General features: G+C 29.9%; 3 protein-coding genes and 1 long non-coding RNA gene across 5 annotated transcripts; 1 reads left to right on the plus strand and 3 right to left on the minus strand.

Moving 5' to 3' along the window:
• The first annotated feature begins 1,260 nt into the window (after window positions 1-1,260).
• LOC130496098 (uncharacterized) lies at window positions 1,261-2,140 on the plus strand. 2 transcript variants are annotated; one of them, XR_008935122.1, is made up of 4 exons: window positions 1,261-1,507; window positions 1,606-1,715; window positions 1,819-1,973; window positions 2,110-2,140. It is a non-coding gene; the product is annotated as an uncharacterized LOC130496098 (long non-coding RNA). The 2 variants fall into 2 exon arrangements; XR_008935121.1 differs by having other exon boundaries at window positions 1,606-1,973.
• A 7,138-nt stretch (window positions 2,141-9,278) lies between these two features.
• On the minus strand, window positions 9,279-11,614 carry LOC108809614 (uncharacterized). The gene is made up of 7 exons (XM_018581756.2): window positions 11,250-11,614; window positions 10,674-11,047; window positions 10,301-10,592; window positions 9,978-10,208; window positions 9,734-9,891; window positions 9,561-9,647; window positions 9,279-9,469 (listed from the first exon to the last, which is right to left on the minus strand). Exons 1-7 carry the CDS (start codon window positions 11,488-11,490, stop codon window positions 9,428-9,430), a joined length of 1,425 nt encoding a protein of 474 aa, XP_018437258.2. The 5' UTR covers window positions 11,491-11,614; the 3' UTR covers window positions 9,279-9,427.
• Window positions 11,615-16,241: 4,627 nt separating this feature from the next.
• Window positions 16,242-18,337, minus strand: LOC108808691 (UDP-glycosyltransferase 87A2-like). The gene is made up of 3 exons (XM_018580802.2): window positions 17,518-18,337; window positions 16,919-17,347; window positions 16,242-16,607 (listed from the first exon to the last, which is right to left on the minus strand). The coding sequence occupies exons 1-3, from the start codon at window positions 18,014-18,016 to the stop codon at window positions 16,273-16,275; spliced, it is 1,263 nt and encodes a 420-aa protein (XP_018436304.2). The 5' UTR covers window positions 18,017-18,337; the 3' UTR covers window positions 16,242-16,272.
• Window positions 18,338-21,070: 2,733 nt separating this feature from the next.
• LOC108810597 (LOB domain-containing protein 12) lies at window positions 21,071-22,134 on the minus strand. The gene is made up of 2 exons (XM_056987990.1): window positions 21,869-22,134; window positions 21,071-21,635 (listed from the first exon to the last, which is right to left on the minus strand). The coding sequence occupies exons 1-2, from the start codon at window positions 22,028-22,030 to the stop codon at window positions 21,228-21,230; spliced, it is 570 nt and encodes a 189-aa protein (XP_056843970.1). The 5' UTR covers window positions 22,031-22,134; the 3' UTR covers window positions 21,071-21,227.
• Window positions 22,135-27,695: the final 5,561 nt, after the last annotated feature.

Below are 27,695 nucleotides of genomic sequence, written 5' to 3' on the forward strand. Positions count from 1 at the left end.
GTTGCTCTAGTAGCTAAAAATCATGAATTATGATTTTGGAGGTCACATATTCAAGCTCTCTTGGAGAAGGACCGTATTCTCGAAAGAAAATTAAATGATTTGGATCTCGGCATAAGGAATATACAAAAGCCTACTAGATTAGAATGTTAACCCATAATATCTTAGTCGTTAAATAAAAAGGGAATGAATACCTCTAGATTAGAATGTTGACATTATTTAAAATGCAATATCTCTAGTTTAGAATGTTGACATTATGTGAAATGCAAAATGTCAACAGTTAACATCTATACATATACTATCTAACAATATACTTCTTCAAGGTCTTTTTATTTATTTATTTATTTTAAAATCTATACTATACTAAAAGATAAATACTCTCAATGGAAAGAGTGTCCAACTCAGCAAATTAAATCAACCAATCAGAGTATTCTTCTTTGACCACGTCAGACAGCTTCTCCGTTTGGCTTGATTCCAAATCTATCTATTTATTTTAGTAGACTTTTATGTTTGGGCTTCATTTCATTAGGTATTTGTCTAATAAAAAAAATAAACCGACGACCGAGTAGACGATATCTTATCCTCTCTAACAGTTCGTCTTCTCCGATTGAAAACCATTGAAACTGAGTTTTGATCGAGCCACTTCACCATTTGAAACAGTCCGAGTAATGGCGTCGTGTTTACTCCATTGATTCACTCCCCCCCCCCCCCCCCCACGATGTCTTCTTCAATGGTTTTTTCGTTCTACAAGGCGGTGTTTTACTGTATAAATATATGTGAGTATTTCTCTTCTTGGACTCCATCTTTGAGCTTGCTTGATTGATCATGATAAACTATTGTTTCATTGATTTGTTTTTACTTTGTATCTGAGGGGCAGAGAGTATGTGAGAGTAATAGATAGTGAGAGAGGAGAGAATGAATGGTGGTGATGAGATCAGAGCTTCGTCGTTTTAGATCGGAGATTCTCTCAGGTTTGAAGGCAACGCTTAGATTAAACGGTCTCGGAATTTCATACCAGCCACTACGTAAATAGCGTATTCAGAGCATCTCCAACCCTACTCCATAATTTACTCCAAAATTGAGAATGGAGTTGAAAATGGAGTGGAAAATGGAGGGATGACCAAAAAATAAAAGCATTACTCTATAAATGGAGTAATGCTTTTATTTTCTGGTCATCACTCCATTTCCCACTCCATTTCCAACTTCATTCTCAATTTTGGAGTAAAATATGGAGTGGGGTTGGAGATGCCCTCATAATACTCCTTTTACCTGCATTTTGACGATATATTTTAGTATTTATAGATAATCGGTGCTATGGTGAGCTGAATGTATTGGCAGTGAAACATCTGCAAGTTTTATCCTCTCCCGGAAATCTTAACCAGTTTGTCTTTTAGCAGGTCTAGAAGAAGCACAAATATGATGATGTGAAACCGAAGAGCCCATAAAAAGAAATGATGAGGAAGATAGAAAGAAGACATGGAGAAATCAAAGAAATAACTTTTTATAAAAGGTAAAAATGCTTCTTTTGTTTGTTTCACAACCTAAAGGGTCAGACTGTTACAGCATTTACCATTAAATATTCACTACATATCATCACATTTTATGCAGTCTATAGTGCATGGAGTTATGTCAGATGATGTTACTCGGTTATTGAATCGGAGTCACCACTACTCAGTTGTGGGCTTACATGGCTTATCTTAGCCGAGAATATAGGAAAGGTAATGTGTTATTATTTCATTGAAGTGAATGTCTCTCAACCTTATTAGTTGCTGGATACTCATAAGCAAGAAAAACTTATATTGAGTTTGTAAGCTTTGTTAGACAATGCTGGTCCATCCAGAAAAGTATGGAGAGTGAGATAGTAGTTGAAGCTTTTAAGAACTGCATAACCCATATGATGTAGTGATTGTGGTTCATCATTTGTATTGGTGTATCAAGTACCTCCATCTCTGATCTCCCTAGCTGTTTTACATTGGGTAAGTCTTGCTATATGTTTGGTCTTTTTCGTTGACAGGAGAATAGTTGAGTTTGAGAGTTTATTCTTTTGACGATTTCACTTAAAAATATTTAAAGCCACTGATTGTGGTGCATCATTTGTATTGGTGTATCAAGGAATTTGAGCTGGGGGAGGAATACTAAGAATATCGGATAACTCCTTATGCGAGATACCTACCAATGTAAGTGTTATTGACTAAGATCGCTTCCGTATCAACATAGTGGCGGTTTTTATCATCTAATTATATCATACTTATTGGCAGCCAAAACCAACATGGAGGTTTTGTGAGAGGTGGTTAAAGCAGAGGCGAAGCTGGTGGTGGCAAAGGGAAATGAAGGTGGCCCAACAATTGTGCCTAAAAGTGGGATTGGAAAATGGAAAAAGTTTCATGATAGGTGAAGGCTATTTTTTATGAGAGGAAGATGGGAATAACTTGATCTCCATCAGTAGCTTAACTCGCTTCACATTCAAGATTGTGGTTAGAGTTGTTTATCATAAAAAAAAAACAAGTAAAACATGTTCCAAAAGTGATTTACAAAATGTTATTTCTATTAGTTACTAATACATGAATATGTTTTTAGTTGATATAAGATGGTTATCATTATGTTTGTGATAAATATGTTTTATGAGGTCAATGTTAAAAAATTATTTTCTAAAAGTTAATCAGTATTGTTTTAGAAAATTAATCACTGTCATATATAATTTACAAAAAAAAATAGTGAAAGCCGTTATAAAATACTTAAAATTATTGTTACATATGATTAAGAATAAATTAAGCATTTTAAAAAATTATATCAAAATTGTTTTTAATGGTAGAATAAATATATTCTGTAAGTATTGTGAACAGAGTAAGGTTATAATATTTTATTCGAACCATAATTTTGATGCTGATATGAAAATTAAAATTATATACTTCATAGTTCAACAAAATATATAAAACAAATATATACTTCATAGTCCATGAAGATTATTGCTCAATTATATATAAGTAGTTGATTATGTATTATTTATTTTCACAGCCTTTACGATTATAATTTTTTTTAAAAGACACAGCTCATAAAGTCTTTTAAATAGAGTTCCACCAAATAACATGAAATCGAGAGTTTCTTTTTGAGCTTTCTGCTTCTGAAAATTTGTAGTAGAAATATGATGAAATGAGTGATAAAGAAGGAGCTTTAAGTTAATATATGGAGGGAACAAAACCAATGAATTAGAGGAAAGGGGTTATTGGCTTTGGTATGATAAATGAAGGTTGTGTTTACGATTGTTGAGAAAATAAAACCATAGTTTTCGTAGTATATATGCGTCGTGTTTGTATTAGTATTTACAAAGATTAATCTAGCTTAACGAAAACATACAATATAATTTATTAACTAAAATATGTATTGTTTGCATTTGTATGTTGTTCTAATTAAAAAAGTGTGTATCTATATTTATGTGTGTATTTTACCCGACTAATTTTGGTTGTGTATTTTGCCAGAATGTTATTAAATTTAATAATTTGCTAAGTATTCTAATAACATAAAATATATTGTTCAAAAATTACGAAAAAGCTTTAAATAAAATTTAAATAATATATAACTAGTTATGGATACAAAAAAAAATTCCATGTAAAATTAGTTTTCTTTTTTACTTATCCATGAAAATTAGTTAAACTTACCAAAATATTATATTTTCAGAACTTTTTCATCATAAACCATTAAAATCTAGCGCGGACAGCGCATCTAGTAGTACTTAATATATTAGAAGCCAGCAGACTCAGCACTAGCATAGCACACATCCGTTTTCTCTGTATCATAAATGTTCTCCTAATAATTTCAACTCTAAATACAGTAGAATTTTGCACTAATTAGTTTAAGAAAGAAAAGAATGATGAAGAAAGAAACTGACCTGAGCGATGCAACTAGCAAGATCCAAGCCTTCGAAAATCTGATGAAACGAAAGAGCAGCGATTAAAGGTGTAATGGTACACTGATTCTGTGACATTCCCATGGTCACGCCAATTATCACCGAATGAAATATAATCCCTATCTCAAGCACTTGAGACACTAATCTCTGTTTCATCTTCACAATCTCCTCCTCACTACTTTCTTGTATTTCCAAATCAGCCCCAAACTTTCCTTCCTTCATTTCCAAACCCCCAACCGCATCACTAACTGGTATATACTCCATCCCTCCACCACTACCACCGCTGTGCTGTGTCCTATATGTTCACTCGCCGTTAAATCAACTAACAACGCTGTGATCACTCCGATCAACGTCACCAAACCAGCAAACGGAAAATATCTCCACGGATGCCGAGATGACACCTGGCAATCGACGAGAGAATCACGCCGGCGGCGAAACATTTTATGACGAGGACGGCTTTGTCGTAGAGAGGCTTCCCGTGGAAGTAACGAGCGAGAAAATGCCCCTATCAAACAGCAAATCAAGTTTCTCTTCTATCCATTGCCGGAAATCGAACTGTTTAATCATCCTTCCTATTTTTACACCATTTTCAATTTGATTAGATAAATAGCAACATAGCTACACATACATCTACATATTTATCATTTCAAACCCCTTCCTTTTCTTTTTTGTTTCAAAATCATATCGATATTGTTTCATTTACAAGGCAAGTCCAAGTTGAAAAAACAGATGAAGAGAGTGTCCACTGGCCAGATTAAAAATGAAATTCTTATGAATAGTTCAAGGGTTAGATTGAAAGAAAAGCGAATATTTAAGACACCAAAGAAACAACTAAGAAACACTTAAGTTCAAAAAAAAAAAAAGCTAATATTTCTAAATATGTGTTTAGTAGTAAAGGCAAAAGAGAAATAGGTGTGGGTAAAAGGAGAGCCAAAGCGTGAAAAAGGAATAGTACAAGTGGGGAAGAAAAAAAACCTTCCCCTAATGGAACTATGACGATGCTTTGATGCTCTCTATTTCTTTCCTTAAGTAGTAATTAGATATCTCCCTCTCTCTATCTATGTTTATCAATATCTGTCTGTTAAATTCAATAATGTAAATCTATCTTAGCCCCACCTTTGTTTGTTGCAATAACCCATCATCATATCGCGTAGTAGCATTCTCTTTATTGTGGATAGCTTTATTATGGATTCCAAATTCCAAACAATTCAAAGATGACACAAGAAGATGTCTACTACCAAATATGGTTCGTAATATAGCAATATATCGAATACTAATTAATCAATCTAGATTACATGTATGTTGTTCCAAAGCACATGTTTTCCTTGAACCTAAAATATGAATCTCGCGCTAAAATTGTTTTGCATAAAATTACTAGAGGGTCTTGAGTTCTTGTTTATCAGTTTGTGTTTTGCCCCTTCGCATATTATCAAAACTCAAATCAAAATATTGTTATATAAAGATTATGTGCCGCATCAAAAATATTGAAGTATGGTGTACATCTACTTATTCTTGAGTTCAAAAGTTAAAGTTGGGTTGTGGGAGTATGTGAGATGGGCTAAGCTTTCAGTCGGTAGCAAGTTAGTTAGATGGCTTAGATCGCTGCACCATGAACGGTTTTATAAAAAAGATGGGAACAACTTTGACACTATTAATTAACACATGTAAGTAATATTAGTAAAGCTGTTTAGTTAGGTAAGTGCTTGTCTGGAAAATGATGAATCCCATTACTGTGTAGCAGCTAGCTGGATTTAGAAAATGGTGAGAAAGTTCTCTAAAAAAAATTCGTTTGAACATGTTTGAGAGTTTCGGTAATTGCATATGTTCTTCAAAAGTAGTAAAGACATCAAAGAAACTTAAGGAGAAATTAAAGCACTCTTCACAGTGCTCTCTTGCGATTACAGTCAAGATGTCTAGAGGGAAGTGCTTCTCAGATGCCTGCCGCCATACACAATGTACACTAACTGGTCTGAGCTCTTATCATGGATCAGAGTTGTTTCATCAATGGAGTTATCTCTCCTAAGGAAGATAGCGGTTCAGACTGCTGTATACCATCTATGGAAACAGAGGAACAACCTGATTCACGATCAGACATCGCTCACGACTACCTCTGTCTTCCATGGAATTGACAAAGAGATAAGGAACATGATCTCAGCAAGAAGACTCAGGAAGCACTCGGGTCTTCTATGGTTATGTGGCTGAGATAAATTGGTTGTTTGTTGTTTGAAATTTTAGTGATCCATCTTGTTTTTTATTTATTTTCTGTCAAGATGACTCGAACCTAAAATCTATTTTGTAATTTTTTTTTCATTTATGATATTCACAGTTTAGCAAAAAAAAAGCATTACAAAAGCAAGTACGGGTTAGATAAAAGCTCGCCGAACTAAACCGAATTATATTTCTGTTCGGTTTGGCTCGGATATCGGTTTATTCGGTTCAGTTACACGCTAAAAAATCTGTTCCGAACTGAACCAGACTTTTCATATTTATCGGTTTGTTTTCTTCGATTTTATGGCCCAAAAGCAAATTGCTTGCGCAAAGAAACCACAAAAATTATAAAACGGTGAGAAGATGAGGAATCAGAGAACTGAAGGCCGAAGATGCTCCTGGTTTTGTGTCAGAGAAGAGAAGCTGAAGAGGCTCTGATGTTTAGTTCTGGGTTTTCTTTTTTTATATGTGTTTTTTGGGTCAGATTAATTGAGTATTGGGTTTTATATTTTTTCTTTAAATGGACATTTAAAACCCATTCATTGCAAAGCTTAGTAAAAATTAATTAGGTTTCGACAAAGCGACGATGGTTTCTAAACTCTGAGAAGAAAGTGACGAACAGATGAACAAGATGTAAGGAAAGAGACTGGATGCATGATGGAGAATGCATGATGGAGAGAAGAAACCGATCGGTTTGAGACCTCCGAACCGAACCACACCGAGAACCAAAATATATTTCCAAAGGTTCCGATCGGTTTTGCAGTCTCAAACCGAGTGAAACCGACAACCGAACAAATCGGTTCGGTCGATTCGGTTCACTCCGGTTTAGGCATAATGCGCAGGACTAATATTCACCAAGGCTGATTTTCCATGTTCCCTGAAGTAGAATTCAAGAAAGCTTTTTCTAACCCCGGATCTATGGGATTGTAGACGAGCTAGATATTGTGGATGTTGAGGAGATTGAACAGTACGCTAAGACATGCATCTATCTTATTAAAGTAGAAGTACCTAAAAGATTTGTTTGGTGACAAGGATATCTATTAAAAAATCCTATGTTTGGAAACATGGATAATATATTAAACCAGATTTTCGGATGGGCCTTTTGGCTAATCTATTAAGGATTTGTTTGGTGACAGAGATATCTATTAGAAATAATTTTATGTTTAGAAACAAGGATAGCATATTACAACAGATTTACGGATGGGCCTCTGCTTAAATGAATAGGCGGCATTAAGTTTAAAAAAACGATTGGGCTTATATATAACTTAATCATCAACATAAATATTTATTATTGTAACATGTATAATATAACTAATTATTTATTATTATCACATGTATAATTAGATTTTATTATCAAACATAATTGTCATACAATAATCATCTAAATTATTTCTGAAATATTTATTTATGATAACTATTTATGATAAGTAAGTTATAGTTATTTATGAAAACTACTTAATTGCCATACAATTATCATCTAAATTATTTCTAAAATAATTATTTCATATTTATGTGTATAATTCACATTAGATTTTATTATCAAACATAGCAGCTACTTAATTGCCATACAATTATCATCATAATTCTTTCTGAAATAATTACATAAATATAGATGTATATAGTTCACATCATAATTATTTATCAAATATTTTTCAAATGTTTGGTGTAGATCTAATTTGAATTTTTTACCATTTTGATCTCCTCGAGGTTTTATCTACAAATATCTTAACATTAAATATTATAATTATAATTTACCGTAAAATTATCACATTTAGATCATAAGATACTTGCTAATCACGGATTTATAGCCTTGAAAAAAACGTTTCCTACTTTCCAACAAGAATTAAAAAAAAATAGCATATCAATCAAGCAATATAATTGATTCATTAATCTTAATAAATTCATATTCCCAAAACGTATCCTACTTTCTCGCATCAATCAAATAATAAATCATAACAAGAAATACAATTAATTCATTTTTCCTAATGTATTCAATTATTCCTTTACAAAGGAAAGTCATTAACTAACAAAATCGTAATATTCTGCAATTCGAAACTTGCAAATCATATTTTACCTAAATACTTGCTAATCGAGAATTAGAAATATTTTACGATATAAATATCTTATTAATCTACATAATCATAAAATTAAACACAATTTTTTTAAAAAAATATTGAATACATTAAGTATATTCTTTATCTACACACAACTTGCTAACCAAGTTTTCTATTTACTAATTAAGATTTACTTATCAAAAATATCTCACCTACTTATCTACATATACACTTCGTTCTATGTTAAAAATATTAACATTCACATTGCAATCAAAACCAAAGAAAAAAAATGATGACCAGTGTGATTCTCAACCCTGTCAAAGACTTGAAGCCATACAAGACAAAATGGCGAATTCAGGTTAAATTGCTACATTCCTGGCAACAAAACATTTCATTCGCTGGAGAGACTCTTCAGATGATCCTAACCGATGAACATGTAAATTTTGAGTCGCCTACATCATCATTTCTCGTATGTTTCTGTCTATAGCTAAATTGCATTTTATTGTGCTTATTTTGCAGGGTTCAAAGATTCATGCTACATGCAAAAGGAATCACATCAAAAGTGTTCAACGTAAACTTTCTATATAACTATATTTTCTCTCTTCGCAAGCATCAAGCCAATATCGACCAACGAGTGAAAGAGAGAAGGAGCAGCACGTTAATCGGTTAGGTTTTACCAAACAGATTTTTTTTCTCGGAAAAAATAGTTAACCTGTTGTTGGGCCACTTTTTTTTTTTATTATCGTCCATTTGGATTAGTACATTTCTAATTAGGCCAAGTAATATTATTTACCACAGTAATATATGAGTTTTAGAGGTTCTATCCATGAATATTTTTTGGTTAAGATTTATATATAACATAAACAAAAAGACCCGCCCAGTTGGGCGGGTTAAGATCTAGTTATGTTTAATTAGTTTAGATGATATGTCAATTTAATTGGCCGAAAGGACTGTGACTTATGTCACTAGGCCAGGTATTGATCATAAATATATAGTCGGCAGGGATTAAGGTAGTCCAAAACTCTAAATATGATTTAACAAATAATATTGAGAATCCAAAAATGAAAAGAACTACTAAACAATTAGTACAATCAGTGAATAAAACCATTGAATAATAAGATTAACTTGTTGTTTTTCTTAAATAGATAAAACCATGGTATTAAACAAGTAAAGCAAAATGAAAAACAAGTATATTAAATTAAAACATAGACCAGAAATGAAAAGCAAGAGCTGCAGCTGAAAACGTAGTGACAAATTCACCGCTCTAGGTCTTCTTCATACGTTTGGTTTTTCGATAATTTTTCACCTACAATGACACATGCGACTACTTTTTTATTCAATCTTTTATACATTTATAAATAAGAGAGAGAAAAGGAGAAAAAAAAGGAAAAACTTGCCTCTGGCAAATGTTGTCTATCGTACTCGGCTACTCGATAACGCCTCTCGTCAACACTAGAGCTACGAGACGCAAGAAGTCTTGTCTCCTGCGAGTGGAAAAAGTTAAAAAGTCAAACAGGGTTAGACAAAGTTATTTATAGAAAGCAGATGGAGAGAGAGAGAGGACGTTTACTTCTTTTGCATGTTCTTCATCAGTTGAGAGATGCGTCCTGAAAATATCAATGCTTTTGGTATCAAAGTGGCACAGTTTGCAATACAATGTTGTTGCGGTGGGTTCGCTGCTTTCACTCTCACTGCTGCACTTGTGAAGAAGTAGTCTTTTCTGTGAACCTGTGGAAATGAAACAAAAAATACAATAATATAACTGACTATAACTTAAAACAGACACAGCATGAATGGTGAATGTGAGAGAGAACCTGCAAGTAGTAAGCTTTCCCAGAGCCATTCTGCAGAAGTGAGAAGGAATGACATTTTGGAAGGCCGGGATGAATAAGCCAGAAAAAGGTTGTAATTATTCTCCTGTAGTAAGCAGACAAGACCATGTGAAATCGATTCCACAAAATCCGATATGACCATCATAATAGCAGCAGACTGAGGAGGATTATCATAATGCCAATTATTCACGTCTGAATACATGTATGTGAAACCTGTATCATCCATCAATTAATCAATAAAATGGAAAGCATTAATTTCAGTTTTGAAATAGAAACTTAAAAAAACAAAAAATCCAAGGACTAACCGGGAACGACATGAAAAACATCGACACCAGTGGAAGAGAGAGCTTGCAGGGGAGTATGATTATGGTCGTTATAGGCAGTGATAGAGACAGGACCAGAGTAGCCTAGTTCCTTGAATGCCGCTTCTAGACTGGGACGGACCTGACGAGCATCATAACCTTCGGGAATCGGACAAGACATCATGTCCCACCACACCTGTATTTTAGCTGTCGCAAATTCAGGGGTAGCCTTGTAGTTCCTTGCCCATCTCTCCGTTACACATACGACCTTGTCGTACGTAGGGTTAACAACCTCCTGCGAGTGGTAATAATTATTAGATAGTTTCCAAAATTTATTTAACACAAAATCTCAATCAAATAGAGAGAGGAAGCTTACTTCTCGTACGTGCTCATAACTCGAGAGATGCTTCTTGAATTTCTTCACGCTTTGGCAATCGAAATTGCACGATTTGCAGTACAACTTGGCACCCTGAACAACAACTGGTTCGCATTCTTCAGTATATAGTATACTTCCTTCAGTATATAGTATACTTCCCCAGCACCACTCTTCACTAGTGGAGAGGACGATAGCTACTTCAGGCTTATCTGAATAAGCCAGAAAAAGGTTGTATGGCGTCCGTTGTTGTAGCCTGAGCAGATCCCAATCGAAGACACCTTGCACCTCATCTGATATGATCATCATTGTAGCCGGAGGAGGATTTTGACCTCGCCATTCCACAATATCCCGATACATGAGGTAGTTTGTGCTTTCTGTTACAGTTTTTTTTTTTTTAAATTTAGAAAAGGTACTTAATTAGTGATATCCAAACTAATAAACATATTGACTGATCATTCCAAATAAAAAAATGTTCATGAACAAATGGAATGCTAATTCCATTCCATTAAATTCCAAAAATAATATTCCTTTTATTTTGTTAAAAGTTACACAAAACTCCAGAGAAGGATAACTAACCGGATCTGGTATGTGCTACAGAGACTCCAGAGTAAATGAGCCCTTGCAGGATGTGACCAGGGGTTTGCGTTTGGTCGCCATAGGCAGTGATGGAGACTGGACCAGTGTAGCCTACTTCCTCGAACTCCGCTTCTAAGCTCGGTCGGACCCGACCAGCATCATAACCTTTCGGAATCGGACAGGCCTTCATGTCCCACCACACCGCTATCTTAGCTGTAGCGTGTTCTTCCGTCGCCACCATCCTGTCAAACCTTTTTAACTAATCACACACACAACTCCTCCTCCTCCTTACGTTCTTAGGGTTTCTTTATATATTCCCTAGACGAAATAAAAGCCTGCGAAATTTTTGTCGCCTCGATTTTGTAAAAGCCTCATAGGCTAAGTATAAATAGTACAATATCAATCTTATTTTTTTAAAGATTAAACCAAAATATTTAAAAGACTGTTTAAAATGCTAATTTTCCTTTATTCAAATCCTAATTTAAAAGGTCATAACAAAAAAATTGTCATTTAAAACGATTTACAAAAAAACAATTATTATTAAACCAAAAAATATAAAAGACTGATTAATGCTAATTTTCTTTTATTCAAATCTTAGTTAAAAAGGTCATAAACCAAAAAAAATCTTATTATATAAAAAGGAAAAATTTAAAAGACTTTTTAATGCTAATTTTCCTGTATTCAAATCACAACTAAGAAGTTCATAACCCAAAAAACATTATTTAAATATGAAAAATTTTAAAAGTAAAAGTAAATAAAAAGTAAAGATAACTATGAAAGAAATAAAAAAAAACAACTGTTAAAAATATTAAATAATGCTAAATTTCTTTTATTCAAATCATAATTTAAAAGGTCATAACCAAAAAAAATTGTCATTTAAAAACGATTTAAAAACAATTATTATTAAACCAAAAAATGTAAAAGGCTGATTAATGCTAATTTTCTTTTATTCAATCTTAGTTAAAAAGGTCATAAACCAAAAAAATATATTATTATATAGAAAAGAAAAATGTAAAAGACTTTTTAATGCTAATTTTCCTGTATTAAAATCCTAATTAAGAAGCTCATAACCCAAAAAAAATTATTTACATATAAAGCGATTTAAAAAAAAGTAAAAGTAAATAAAAAGTAAAGATAACTATGAGAGAAATAAATAATAAAAAAAAACAACTGTAAAGAAATATTAAATGCTAATTTTCCTTTTTTTTAAAGTGAAAGAGTGTTTAATGTTAATTTTACTGATTTCAAACCCTAATTAAAAAGATCATAACCCAAGAGGAAAAATGATTATTTACATCTATATATAGAACTAAGCTCTCTCATATTTGTTCAGACAACCAAAAATAAGCGTTGCTTCAAGAAATATACAAGGTTAGGTTTTATATCCCGAACTTGGCATGTTCTTCTTTAATACATTTAGTTGTGATTATGGTTATTGTTGTGTTCGTCCTATTTTTTATGACTTTTAGTTGTGATTATGCTTATATAATATGTTTATTTATGTTGTGTTGGGTGACGATGCTATGCTTATTATTTCTGTGTGTTTCAACTATGCTTATTTATTATAACTATTTACCAGGAATTTTCAAGAAAGAATGGTTTCAGCAAGTTATTTAACTCTAGAAAGTGGGAGGCCAGAAATTTAAATAAGAATAATGAGCTTATGGGAATGAATTTTCTCCTATTCGATGAGAAGGTTAATTTTTTAACTTTTTTAGTTTAAATCTTATATAATTTTATTATTAAAAATAATTTGTTATTATATAGGAAAATACTATTCCAGGTTATGTGCATCATTCTCTTATTGAAAAGTTTGGAGAATGATTACGCCGTCATTGAAATCTGCAATTTTAATGTGCAAGATTGCAATTGAAACTACAGAGTTTCAGATCATAAATTTCAACAAATACCTCAGATACCGTCTGAAAATTTTTGATTCTGAAATTATTAAGATTTAGACCACGTGAAAGACTCAACATACGATTTATATGGTAAGATTCTTTTGGTCAGTTATTTTTTTTATATATCTCCCCTTTTGTATCTTTCTTTCAACCTATTGCCTATTTTTAATTAATTTTCCTTGAAATAATCCTATTATATAACATGATTTTGTTACAAATGTGATCGGATATATCAAGAACATGGAGAAATCAGATGTTCGTAGTCGGACTAAACCTATCCTCCGAAGAGTTATTCTAACTTTATTGTTAGGAAGGTATATTTCAGTTTCAATTGTATTAATCAATTTCAATTCTATTAATCAATTTCGTTTTTTTATTTTTTTATTTCTCTTTTACATTAAATATTCTATCTTAAACAGAGGAATTGAGATACAAGCAACACTATGAGCTGAACAAGCAGAGTTATTTGAAGATAAGTATCGTGATGTAGAAAGTAAAAATATTATTCTTATCATGACAAGTGTTTTGGTGAATACATATGAAGATGAAATTTATTTGTCGGCATCATCTGGAACAAAATTCTTATTGAACAATGATTTTGATTCAGTTTCCGACTTTCGAACAAGGTATTATCTAAATTTATTAAGTTATTGATGATGAACATGATACTAAAAATTATTAATTTAAAAAAGAAGTGTAAAATTAGTATTGATAGAAATTGTAAAAGAGTAATTTTAAAATTATTTATTAGTAACTAGAAATAATTATTTTATAGCAATTTATTTATTTCTAAAATTCTAAAGACAAGATAATTGTATAAGGTTATATAACAGTAATTTTCTATTTATAAAATCCTAATCAAAATGTAAAGGCGAATTTAATACTGTTTTTATTTTTAATTGTAAATAAAAAGGATATTTATAAAATAGAAAAATTTTCCTTTTTTAAAAAATTCTAGCAAAATAAAATTTTAAGAACTTATTTAATAAAACATTAGATTAGTACATAAAAAAAAGGAAAATGTTATCATTTACTTGATTGACGTTATTCTTCGACTTTCAATTTTTCTTATTTTTCATTCAATTTTTTATTTTAGGTTGGGTTTAATTGAAAATTTTAAGTATAATATTTTTTCTAATCCAAGTAGAAAGTTGATAACAATTCATCTATGTACCATTATTATAAAATACAATTTTAACTTGAACGAAAATTATTTTTAGTTATAAAATAAATCTCACACAACATATGCAAACAATCATAAAACTATAATAAAATGATTATTATTTTATGTTTTCTATTAAATTAAAACATCAAACAAAACCGTTGCAACGCAACGGGCTCATATGTAGTTTAATGTAAACCCCAATACATAAAATAACTAAATTATAAAAGTAGTAAATGTTTTATTTTGTTTGTTTATAAGTATTATGTTATTTTGTAATTTATATGTATATGAAATAAATAGATAACAGTATTAAGTATTATTTTGTTGTCATCTTATTAGATTCGTGATTCAAATATAATACTTTGTATTAATTCAAATATTTATTTTTGGTTGAGTTACTTTTATTTTTTTAAATCAAGCAAAAAATTTTGTTTTTCTTTTTAAATTATATTAAGATTGAATTATTATTTTCTAACTTCAAATAGTTCGATTCTTTCTCTTATATTTACACATATATTTAAAATTTTGTATATCTGATATATGTTGTTTCAGAAAAATAGGATAAATATATGAAATCAAAGTTGCACTGATTACCATAACTTTTAATATTTTAAAATTCATGCACATTTATAAATATATAAATAATTAAATCATAACAATTGATTGATATGATTCTTCATATCTTGAGTAGTTTGGTTATTCATATTTTGGTATATTGTTTTTTTAATGAATCAAAATATTTTATTACAATTAGACTAAAATAAGAATAACCTTGTTAGTTATATTTTGAATAATATATTTTGTAAGATTGTGTATACTTTGATATATATTTTTTCAATAAAATTTAAATATTGAGGTGTTAGAAATTCATAAGATAGTAATGCCAAAAACTCATAAATTTCTCACTATTAGTTGCTTATATTCTGTTCAAACGAAACAATATTAATAAGTTTAATTGTCACTCTAACATTTTTTTAGTGTTAATTCAGTTTTAAGTTAGTAATTATAAAACAAAAAAACGACTATTATATTATATAATATTTTTTGTTATTAAATGTTATAATAATTTAGTCAAACTAATATTTATCATAAAATATTATTTTATCTTGTTTATTAGCCTCACAATTTTTTCAATATGTATCTGCTTTTAAAATAGTCACAAAATCTAATTTTTTGTACTTTTTAAGACATCATTCGATAAAAAATATTTAAATGAATTATTATTTTTGAATAAGAATATATATTATTTAAATTTCAATTTATTTTTTAAATATTTCGTAAAAGTTTATATAATTTTTTTGTATATGTTTTTTACAAATACAAAGAATAAAAATTATTTTATATGTATAATCTATATATTTTCTACTATATATATACCTTTTATTATTTATGTACTTTTCAAGAAAGGAAATTTAGGTTGTAAATCTTATTAAAATTTTATTAAGAAACGAAATAACAATAAAATATATTGAAGTTATTATATTCAAATTAAAAATAAATATCTTTTAGAAGAAGACTTCTAAAATAATTTTTATTTAAAATGTTTTGTGAAGCTACATTATATATACATATATATATAGTGAAAGTTTTTATAATTTACTTTTTGTTTATGGGTTTTGAGAAAAAATAGAAAAAAATAAGATTTGTTTATATATAAAAATGTATATGTTTATATTTTATAAATATTACTTTTTATTTTAAAATTTGTTACTGCAAAAGTGGGAACTAGATTTAAAAGTTAAGTAAAATCTTATTATGAAAAAATCAATAACAATAAAATATATTAAAGTTAATATATTCAAAGTAAAATAATTATTATCTTTAAGAAGTAGATTTTAAAAAGAATTTGCATTTACAGAATTTGTGAAGCTAAGTTATATATATTTTAAATATTATATATTTTACTTTTTTATTTATGATGTTTTAGGAAAATATAGGAAAATAGTTAAAATTCGTATCATATATAAATATTTATATGTTTATTTAATCTCTTCACTTCTTCCTTGAACTCCCCCCTCCCTATCAATAACTCCGTCTTCTTCCTCCTCTCAATCTTCATTCCCACTCTCCAGTCCTCAACAATCATCTTCCCATTCAGAATCTGATCCCAGTGCAACGGATACGCCAGCATTGGCACACCTGAATACATCCCTTCCAAAGTCGAGTTAAACCAGCAATGGGTCCAAAACCCACCTACAGCTGCATGGCACAGCACACGCAGCTGATCACACCAGCTCACCACAAAACCTAAGCTACCTACAAGAGCCTCCTTCATCTTCGACTCAGTGCCGGCTTAGCATGGAGGGCGGTCAGTGCGACCGCCCCAAGGCCCACCCTAATTTCTTTTTTTTCTAATTTTTTTAGTGACATATATAGTATACTAAATTTAAATTTATGTAGTATTATAAAATGTGAGTACAAAAATTTAATAAAAACTCAAATTAAAACATGTTAGTTTATTTGTGTAAAAGTAACTTAAATATATTTAAAATTAGTCATTATATAAGGTCTAAATATATTTTTTATAATATAAGGTCTAAAAGATTTTTTTGCACTAGGGCCTTTAATAGTGTTAAGCCGACCCTGCTTCGACTCTCCCCCACAAGCCACCCAAAGAAACGGAACTCCACTCTCTCTCACTCCTCCAACTATCTCCTCCATCTGAGCCTCCGAGACTGAAAGGAAACAACCCTGAGATATGTAAAGAACAGAGCTTTTCGCTTGCCCATCAAGCCACATGATGTAATCAGGTTTGTTACGTTCGTTTTCAACGGTGAGTTCTTGGAATGGTATCAAAGGACCGGTAGCGTAAACCGGGATATCGAGGATGGAGGTGAAAACGTCAATGGCTTTAGGCTCGAGCTCATAGGCCGTGGTGAAGAGAAGGCACTTAGCTCTGGGAAGCTCATCGAAACATAACTTGCTTTTCTTGAAGACATGGAGGATGTTACTGCTGAATACTGGCGGAAGATCTTGGAGTTTGGTCGGAGATAAACCGGGTATGTAATCTACGATCTCCTCTTCTTTTGCTTCTATATTCAACAGCAGTTAAAACATCAAATCTTTTTGAGTTTCTATGGTATTATTAATCAGAGCTAGTCTTAAGATTTTGGGCCCATTGAAATAAAAATATGCATTTTAATTTTATCTAAATATTGAAAATATTTATTAATTTTTCTTTATCAAAAACTTGGTTTGCTACCTGATGGTTCGAACAGAGCATGATCGTGACTTATGAGAAGATCCGAGTGAAGGAAGAGGGAGAGAATCGTGGCCGACATAGTCCAGAAAGAAACCACCGGAAGATTCCTCCGTTTCCCAACACGAACGGCCCATACGACGTAAGTGTCCGCGATAATCACCGTCGGAGGAGGAGAGTTGAGGCGGTCAAGAAGCCGCTCGAACGGCTCTTCAAATATGTCGTGGACGGCGTCTACGAAGCCGTTGAAGTTGTTGGCACGGACGAGCTCGGAAGGGATGAGATTTGGGAGAGTAGCGTAATGGATCCGGTCGGGTTTCGGGTCTGATCCGATGAACCCTAGCCATTCTTCGGTGATGACGAACGTGACGATGAGGTTAGGGTCTCGGAGGAGGAGGCGTTTGCAGAGGTTCGTCATGGGGTTGATGTGGCCTCTCCCGGGCCAAGGCATGGCCACCACGTGTCGCAGTCCTTCGACTAGCTGAGGTTCAGTCGGATCCATAGGGCAAGAACTGAGAAGTGAGAGATTATGGTCACTGTCACCGTGTGAGACCAGAGCTTACGTTAAGTCATTGGACACGAGCACTTTTGAAGTCATTACAAAGTTCGACTTTGCCTCTTTCGATAAGACAAACAAATCTTCTTGTGTGGGCCAGCTTTGGCAACGTGGCAACGATTGGTCTTTTCTTGAATGTCATTATTACATATACAGTACAGAGACAAGGTCAGACCCTAAAAACTAACGGAGTCTAAAGATTTGGAAAAATATGAAAGCTAGCAATATCTGATGTAATATTTTAAGGCCCAATACTATACTAATGGGCTTTCCTAAATATAAATATCGTCGTCGGATGAGTGTACTATACTTGCTGCAAATCTTTTGATGTGGTTAAATTTGAAAATATATCTAATGAGAAAAAAGCTTTGTTTAGAATGTTTGGAAAATTCTCACCACCATCAACCAATATTATTTATAGAGAGAATTTTCTGATTATTTTTCTCATGATTCTTTTGGTATAAATAAATTTATGTTTTAGATATTATAATTAAAGCTATTTTTAGACATTTTGGAAAATTTCTACCACTCTCTAACCAAGAATTTTCTGACTATTTTCTCATTAATTTACAAAACGTGATCCAACTGAAAGTTCGTTGAAGTCTGTATAAATTAATTTTAATATATGTAAAGCTCATTTTTTTCCGTCACCGTAATCAAACCATTTATCTGGAGTATTTGTTTTTTTCTTTAATTATCTTAGCTGATTAGATCTGACAGACAAAGAAAATACTAGAGAAGACATGGTCAGTATAAAATTTCAGGTTTACCAAAACAAATACTCCTTCCGTTTTATTATGAGTGTCATTTTGATATTTTTCACGGAAATAGAAATTTGTGTAATAAATTAATATATTACTATTTAATGTATAATTAATTAAATGAGAATGATTAGATAAAAATTTATTAATTATTCAAAAAAGTAAAATAAATTTAATGAACAAAATTATATTAGAATTATAAAACGATATTTATTTTGAAAAAAGTGACTTATTATGAAAAAGGTAGTACAAGTTTACATAAAATTGTTTTTTCTTTTCCTTTCACAGATGTTTCCTTTTATAAATTTAGCATGTGCATGGAGCACATGCACATCTATGTGTAATTAAGTAGATGTATACATGCGTTCTAAATCTAACTAGACCTTCACCCGCCCAATTTTCTATTTTTAGTTTTTTGTTTATATTAAATGATGAATTTGTAATATTTACACATAAATCCAGATTGAAAATTAACTTTTGCAGTTATAATAAAAATTAAAAGCTTAATAAAATATTATAATATAAAATTTAAATTTCTTAATTAAAATAATATAGAGGTGGGTCATATTTTTTTTTCCAATTCCAAAATTTTAGCATCCCAAATAAAATAAATTTATAAATATATAAAAGTATAAATATATTTGGAACTATAATTTCTATCAAAATAAATTTGTTAATGAAAAATAATTTAGCGTTGTTGTTGTTTATTTCTAGAGCTTGATCCGTGACGGTATAAATGTTTGCTTTCGTTTTAAATTTTTTATTTGTACTAATGGTATAATATATATATATATATATATATATATATATATATATATATATATAAATTAAATGTATTACATAATTATTAATAGAACATTTTAAAACATACAAATTTCATTTATTACATTGAATAATTATATTTTTTATTTTGACGTCTATTATATCACAATGTATCATATAAACAAAAACAATATTTATAACTAATTAGACTTATATTATGAAACCATTATACTAATAATATATGAATAAATTATTTTATATTTTATTTATATGTTATATAAATGGATTATGATGTGTGATTTTTTATTTTATTATTTATACTAATAAATATTAAAAAAAATATGTTAAAACGAAGTATATTGGGAAATCTATTTTTTGTAAAGATTTGATTAAAAAAATCTATTATTTCAATTAAGAAAATGCATTAAATGCTTAAATCTATTATTTAAATTGAAAAAAGACAAACATACTTAAATATAGGTTCAATAAAGACAACTATAATTGAGGAAAATGCATTTATAAATCAGAAAAGACAACTATAATTAAGGAAAATTAATTTATTAATTCAGTGACATTCTAATGTAAATAACTTTAAAAATTTAGGAACATTTTTAAAGTGTACTTTTATTTTAATAATATAGATGAGTAAATGACTAACGTATACATCTACAATTCTAAGAGAACATTTTTTCTTTTGCAGAAAGGGTTCTCATTTTTCGTGTCGACAGGCAATATTATAAATTTTCATCTACTGATCACATGAACACTAGGAATGGAGATAACATAATCAAATTCAACCCACCACCTCCTCTTTTCTAATCGAATTTGTGAATTAAAATTCATATGCTTAAAAAATAATTAGTACAAAAGAAACAGCACAGGCGACTTTATGTTCTGACGTGTTGCTTATGATTAATCAAATCGGTCGGTCGAATAAATTTATAGTAAGTCAAACAAATTGTAAAGGTTGAATCATGTAGATTTGTTTTTGAATAAAATGTTGATTTCAATTTCAACTTCACTTTGTCGCAAGTAGAAACAAAATCTACATCGTAAGTCAAGTAGGTTAAATTTATAGTAAGTCAAACAAATTGTAAAGGTTGAACCATATATATATATTATATATAGTGAAAAGTTATTTGCTTGGTTTTATATTATAATTTTATTAGATAAACATCGATTATCTTCTTCTTTAAACCAGCCATTAAATCATGTAAATTTCGTAATTTGAACGCTTATAAAGTTTTGAGTCGCTTTTTGAGAAAAAGTAGTGTAGTTGGTTTATTGCAGACTTCTTTAGCAAAATGACAAATCATAAAAAGTCCTGAAGACGTGAAAATTAAACTGGGGTTTGGAAAGAGATCTAATTTTCACTGTTCAAACGATGTGAAGATGAAAAATAGAAATGGTGTAACTAAATTAAGAGGGAAAAATAAAAAGAGATCTCTAATTGTAGAGCTTCTAATCTTATCACCATCACATGCATGTATTTAAGTTTTTGACTTATACGATTACTTTCCTTACACGAAACTTGTTCCCATCTTCTCTTTTCCAACATAGCCAAGAAGCAAACTTATCGAGACTTCACAGAGTTCTCCAAACAACAAAGATTAATATTATAGTAATAGCTTAAGTCAAGTCCAAAGAGATTCTTGCTTCAGAGGGTCTTGCATTTGCATCTGCATTTGCATTATACTGCTTGGAGAAGCAAAGTTAGAGTTGAACTGCCCAGAAGACATGGCATAACCCAAGTTGTTATTATTGTTGTTGCAGCAGTTATCGATGTTGTTGTGTAGCAAGAGAGCTTTATCGTCTTGGTCTAGTTCAAGTACTTGATGGTGAGACTGTAAAGTTGGCTCGTGTTGCATCTGGATGCAGAGAATCTCGGCTTGAGCCACTGCTAGTTGCATTTGAAGCTGTGAGACTTGATTTTGTAAGTAAGAGATTGCTCCTACGCAGCCGTATACAGGATCTCTAACTCGTGCGTTTGCTTCGAAAACCAGACTATTCACCGCATCAGCTCTTTGATGAACCGGTAGCTCCTGTAACAATTTATACCAACCATGTAACCATTTTTGTATATAAACGAAGTTGCCATTATTAATTCTTATGTCTTCATATAGTTTTTAAGCATATTTCGTCAACCAGTTCAACTGAATATATAATTAAAGAAGCATATGCAAAGAATGTTGAAAGCTTTCAACGGAATAAATTTTCATGGAAGAAAAAATAATAATATTTATATAGTTACTGGCAAATAAGAACGAAATAGAACCTGCAACATTTTGCTGACGTTGCTTGCGCCGAAGACCTTATGAACAATGGCGAATTTGTGAGGATCGTCAGGAGGGAAATAAGGTGCAAATATGCAATCTTTTGCACAGCGTCGTCGAAGAAGCTTACACGAAGCACATGGTGATGATCCAGGACCGCCCATGTCTACTTTTATCACGGTCACGCCGGTCTTAGTTAACAAAGTAATTAAGTCAAATCGTTACAGCTTAAGGAGAGAGTTCTTTTGAAGTTTGTGAATATAGAAGGAAGAAATGAAAGCTTAGAGTTAAAGGGATTAGTCCGAGAGGCGTGTATTTATAAGGGAGCGAGCTAAGTTGAGTACTAAGCTAAGTTGGTGTTCACATGTGTTCATTTAATTTTAACTTTAAATGTTTCGCTTATAATAGTGTCTAAATAAGAAGTTACAATTTTATGTTCTTTTGCGAAAAAGTTTTTTTTTCTTTTGCGACAAAGTTATATTGCTTTTAGTTACAAAAAAAGTTATATTGCTTTTTTTTTTTCATTTATCTTATTTTTTCGTTCTTTGCTATATATTCTTTTCTCTTCTTTTTTATAATTTGTTTTTGCTATATTCTTTTGCTGGATCCATTTAGGATTTGGCCAGAAAATTGGTCCACTATTTTTTTTAGTTAGTTTTTATTATAAATGATATGTTTTAAAAATTTGTATCTTAATTAATTATCATTTTTACATTATTCCTGTGATTTTTTTTTTAATAATTTTTCTCTCCTTCGTACATATTTTACAGATATTTTTATATTCAACTTTCATACTCTTTGATGATATATAGTTATTGAGAGAAAAAATCATTTGAGAGAAAAAGTTTCATATAAATGGTAACTTTGATGATATAAGTGGGGTTAACAACCTAGTGATGTATTTTATTCTACAATTAGTCGTAAGTTACTGATTTATGCAGAGTTTGAATATCCTTTGTATTTTTTTCTTCAAAACATCCATAAAAACATCCATAATTTGGACTACGAATACATACACATTACACGTTAATAACCGATGGTGTTGAAAATATACGTGTTCAATAATGACGTTACTGAGCGAGAACAATACGGTGAATTAGGAAAACGGAGTGAGTACCGCAAAGGCGCGTGATAGGTTGGCGCTCAATGCAGTTTTGAGAAGGATCCCCACGTTGTTATTTGACTCTTCTCTTTTCTTTAACAACGACAGTCGTATACTAACCTCTTATATTTCTTTATTATCATGTATAAAAATATGTCAACAATATTAATAGGTTCTCGATGTCTCAGTCTTCTCTCTTAAAAAAAGTCGAGGAAGGTGGGTTACAAAAACTTTTTTTTACTATATTGTGTAATAATATATGGGCTTTTGAGCTGATACTATACAAGCAACCCTGTATTCTTCTGTTTTATAAAAAAAAGTATGTATTATTTCGAAGTAAATTTCATAAGAAAAAATCGTTAATACCTTAAATTATATACTATCATAGTAGTCCTAATAGATATAACTGATCTGAAACGAAATCATGAATACTAATGTTTTGTCAACTGACGAAAACAAGTTAGAGATTTTTTTTTTTTTGAACAAACTAAGTTAGAGATCTTATATATCAAAAGTGAAAAGAACCAATACTATATAAAAAAAACACATTCCTTACACAATATGGTTTTAAAACGATTTATTTGTTAATACTAAACTAAAACAAATTTCACCTTCTACATAACCAAAACAATTAACAGTATATAATGCATATATATTATTTCATGGTTTGAAAAAAAAAATTATATGACGGCCTATATTTGACTTTTCCTAACACAAAAGGAAAACCGAAACAAAAAAGTTAGTTAGGCAATTAATTAATAAATATAAGAATGGAATAAAATCAAGAGAGAGGAAGTGGTTAATGTTAGGATAATACACTATGGAAGTGAGAATGACGTGAAACCCTAATTAGGACCGAGAACACTTAAGAATTGGCCTCCAATGTGAATGTTTGTTGGCTTGAAAGACATTCACATCAAAACTTCAACCAATCTCTCCTTCACAGAACACTTCCTCTTTATACTATTACTTAATTCATCTCATACTATTTTAAACTCTGTGAAGGGATTATGAGAATAACAATGTTGGAGAGGCCCGACTTTTCATGATAAAACACTGATTAAATTAAGAACTTGGGATAATTATAATTATTTCTCCTTGTACAGAAGATAGAGAAATACATGAGGACAGAATCTCTGCGAAGCATCTTAGGACAGCCCTCGAAGCGTGAAAAGCAACATTTGTTTTTGTCGGATTACGGAGAGCGAAATATAAAATTTCATAAACTCCATCTTAGGTGATAAACCTTTGTCTTATTTAACTAAAGCCAAAGTAAGACAAAACCATGGTAAACGCATCAACTATTTTATTCATTCAACTGTTTTACAGGAGAAAAATAATAATATACACCAGATTTAGGCCATCAGTACTGTTGGAATTTTTTTGGTTGAATCTTGAAAAATAGAAAAACTAGAAGAGGAAGAGAGAAAATAGCATCACTCTTTAGTATCTAAGATTTAAAGGCTTTAAAAAATTTATAATAAAATTATAATATATTAAAAGGAAAATATCTTAGATAGCACAAAAATTATGATAAAGATAACATACAAATAATATTATTTAAAGTAGGGTTAATTAAATGTTTAAGTGACTATTTCTCCGAACTCTAGATCTTTACCTTAACACCACCATGTTTGTAATACTAAATCTTAATAACTAAAATCAAATCCATTTTTTTCTAATTTAGTTAATAAGATTTTGAAAAATACAAAATTCTCTGTATATTATTTTTGGAACAAAAAAGTATTTAATGTTATCATATGATTTGTCCGAAAAAATGTTATCATATGATTTTTCCGCTAAATATGGTATTTCTTATTATAAATGGTAACTATCAAATTCATTATAAACTTTAAAACGTTTGTCATTTTGGAATGGCTAACATTTTTAAATATTGAAATATATTTAAGGTAAGATTTTATAATAGATAATGATGCCCAATGTTTTTTCTTGGCACAATGGCACCACAAATGAGATTAATGTCTATATAGCATTAACGAATGCGTGTGGTTGTACGATGGTAGTCAAAAAGTGGTCTTGCTTTTACCATTGGGACGAAATCAAGACTAACTTTTTGCACATAAATACATTGAAAGTCCTTAACGACTTGTTAATCGAGGTTAATTTAACTAATGGAAATGTAAAAAATAAAAACAATATAAGTAATTTAAAGTTCTGTTTTAGACATTATAAATACATTTATCTGACTCTATCACCACAAAGTTAAATGACATCGTTAATAATATGGATGTGAAGTTTGGAGATGTGATTAATATAAGAACTCTTAATATAATGGGAGATGGGGATAATATTTAATCCATACAAATTCGCAACAAGACAGACCTTCAGCATCTTTTTGAACAATCTAATTAATAACCTAATTAACGTTCAAAAATTGTAGATGTAGTTTCTTTACACAGTATTCAAAGACCTAACCTTTTTGAATCCAAGAAGAACAAGTATTTGTGCACATTTTCTTCGATTTGCTAGCTATATGAGTAATGCCTATCTACGTACCAAAAACACAAAGATCTTTGTCAATAAAAATATCTAATAGGACAGCTGAATGTTGATATCTATTTCACAATCTTGTTTGTTCTTGTAAAATGCTCCTTATTAAATTCATTCTAAATATATCGGTTCAGTTATCTTATTATAGTTATCTAGTATACTTAAATGCGATACATAAAAACAAGGAAAAATCTTCTAAATAATTTAAATAACCTAAAAGTCAAAATAATCAAATTAGGTTTCATAAAAATGGTAAAAACAGTTATATCCTGATTTATGGTTTTTTATAATTATTTAGTAAATATATGAAAATAAATATATATATAAAAATCCAAAAACAACAAAATTAATATATATTTTAAAAAATAAATTTCCGACTATTTTTTGGAAACATTTTTCTTAAAAAAGTTTAGGAAAACCTTTTTAATATGTAAAATATCTTCATCAATTTGTAAAAAACTCAAATTCAGTAATGTTTTCATAACATGTAATTAGACACTTTGAGTATAACTTATATGTATATGTAGAAAAGTCTTCATAAATGTGTATAACATTCCTGAATTTGACTTACATTCATATTTAAATATGTATAGTGTCTTTATAAATTTTAGATATCAAATTTAGGAAGGTTTTATTACAACTTTATGATGATGTTATACATATTCAAAAATATCTTACAAACCAAATTATATTTTATTAGTAATTGGTGAAGATAATTTCATTAAGTTATCTGTATAGCAATATTATTAAATGTTATTATAGACATCTGACTATAGTCAATCATAATTTTACTTAAAATTGTTTATACAAAAATTTTAATTTATTTTAATTACTATCTCATAAATTTATCAGTGAAAATTCTATAAATATTGCTAAAGTATCTCATAAATATTACTATCATCAAAAGTTATAAATTTTATTCACATATTAATACTAAAAAAATTCTTAATATGATAAATTTAAATGAAAAATACCTCTTTAAAGTATATATTCTAATTGATCGTTTTGTAGACCGATCATGCATTTTCAAACTAATGATCTCAAAATTTAACTTACGGAGGAGTATATGCCTTAAATATAATTCTCTTAAAATAATATTTCTTCTCTATGCAAAAGATTCATGTATAAATTTTTTCACACATATTTTTTTAAAAATATTTTCTTTTGTTTATTACTTTTAATTAGTTTAAAGTATTATTTGATCTCCTATAAAATTCAACAACTTACATTTTGAAATTTTAATTTTTTTTTTAATTTTAAATGATAATTAATTAAATTGGAACATCAATCTTTTGTATACAAGAAAAAAAAAACTAAAACATCAGTGTTTTGTATACGTATAGAGTAAAAAACTTCAAAGGAAATTAATGCAAAACCCACAAAACAAGATCCGACACAAAGTTAGTTTATTTAAAAGAAAACCCTAGTTAATGTCTGAAGAGATTCTTAAAATAATGGTTTTTTTTGTTTTTTTGATAAAAACCTCAAGAGAAGTTTCAACCATCACATTAAGTGAAAACCACGTCAGTCCAAGCTTCTTTCTAATCCTTGTTTCCGAAGTGAAACTCTTCTCTTTTACTCTCATAGTTTTTCTTGGACTCCCTCTCCCCCATTTAAATTCATTTACTATATCTAAGTTATCTCATTTACAGCCTTATTATATGTTTCATAAGAAGAAAAGGATGATCAGCCTGAACTAAGTTCCCAATATTCCAGTTGTTACGATTGTGACATGTGGGATTAGGGGTGAGCGTGAATCAGAGTGTCACCTAGTTTTTATTATTTGAAATTTGTTTTGTATTTTACGGATATCTAATTTTTCGATTTGATTTGCTTTGAAAAACTTTAGATATCTGGTTTTTCGAATATCTAGAAAATTTACAGATATTTACGAATATTTACGGATATGTTATTACTTTATTCAAGTGAAAATTAGAAAACATACTAGTTTATCTTCCAAAAATACATTTTACATATGAAATAAAGACTAGTGAAACTAATGTTTCATAAAATTTAAAAACTAACTAAATGTTTATATAAAACATAAAATTTAGAAGAATTATAGATTTTATATTCCTTTCTTAATTTTATACTTTTTTGGTCAACTCTTAATTTTATACTTATATAAGTAATTTTATAAATAAAAATAATAAAGTTAAATGTTAAAATAATAGTTATCTAAAGTTATAAATTTATATTTCTATATTTAATTGTAT

This window comes from Raphanus sativus, chromosome 6 (genome assembly GCF_000801105.2).
Source record: "Raphanus sativus cultivar WK10039 chromosome 6, ASM80110v3, whole genome shotgun sequence".
Classification (NCBI taxonomy): Eukaryota; Viridiplantae; Streptophyta; class Magnoliopsida; order Brassicales; family Brassicaceae; genus Raphanus; species Raphanus sativus.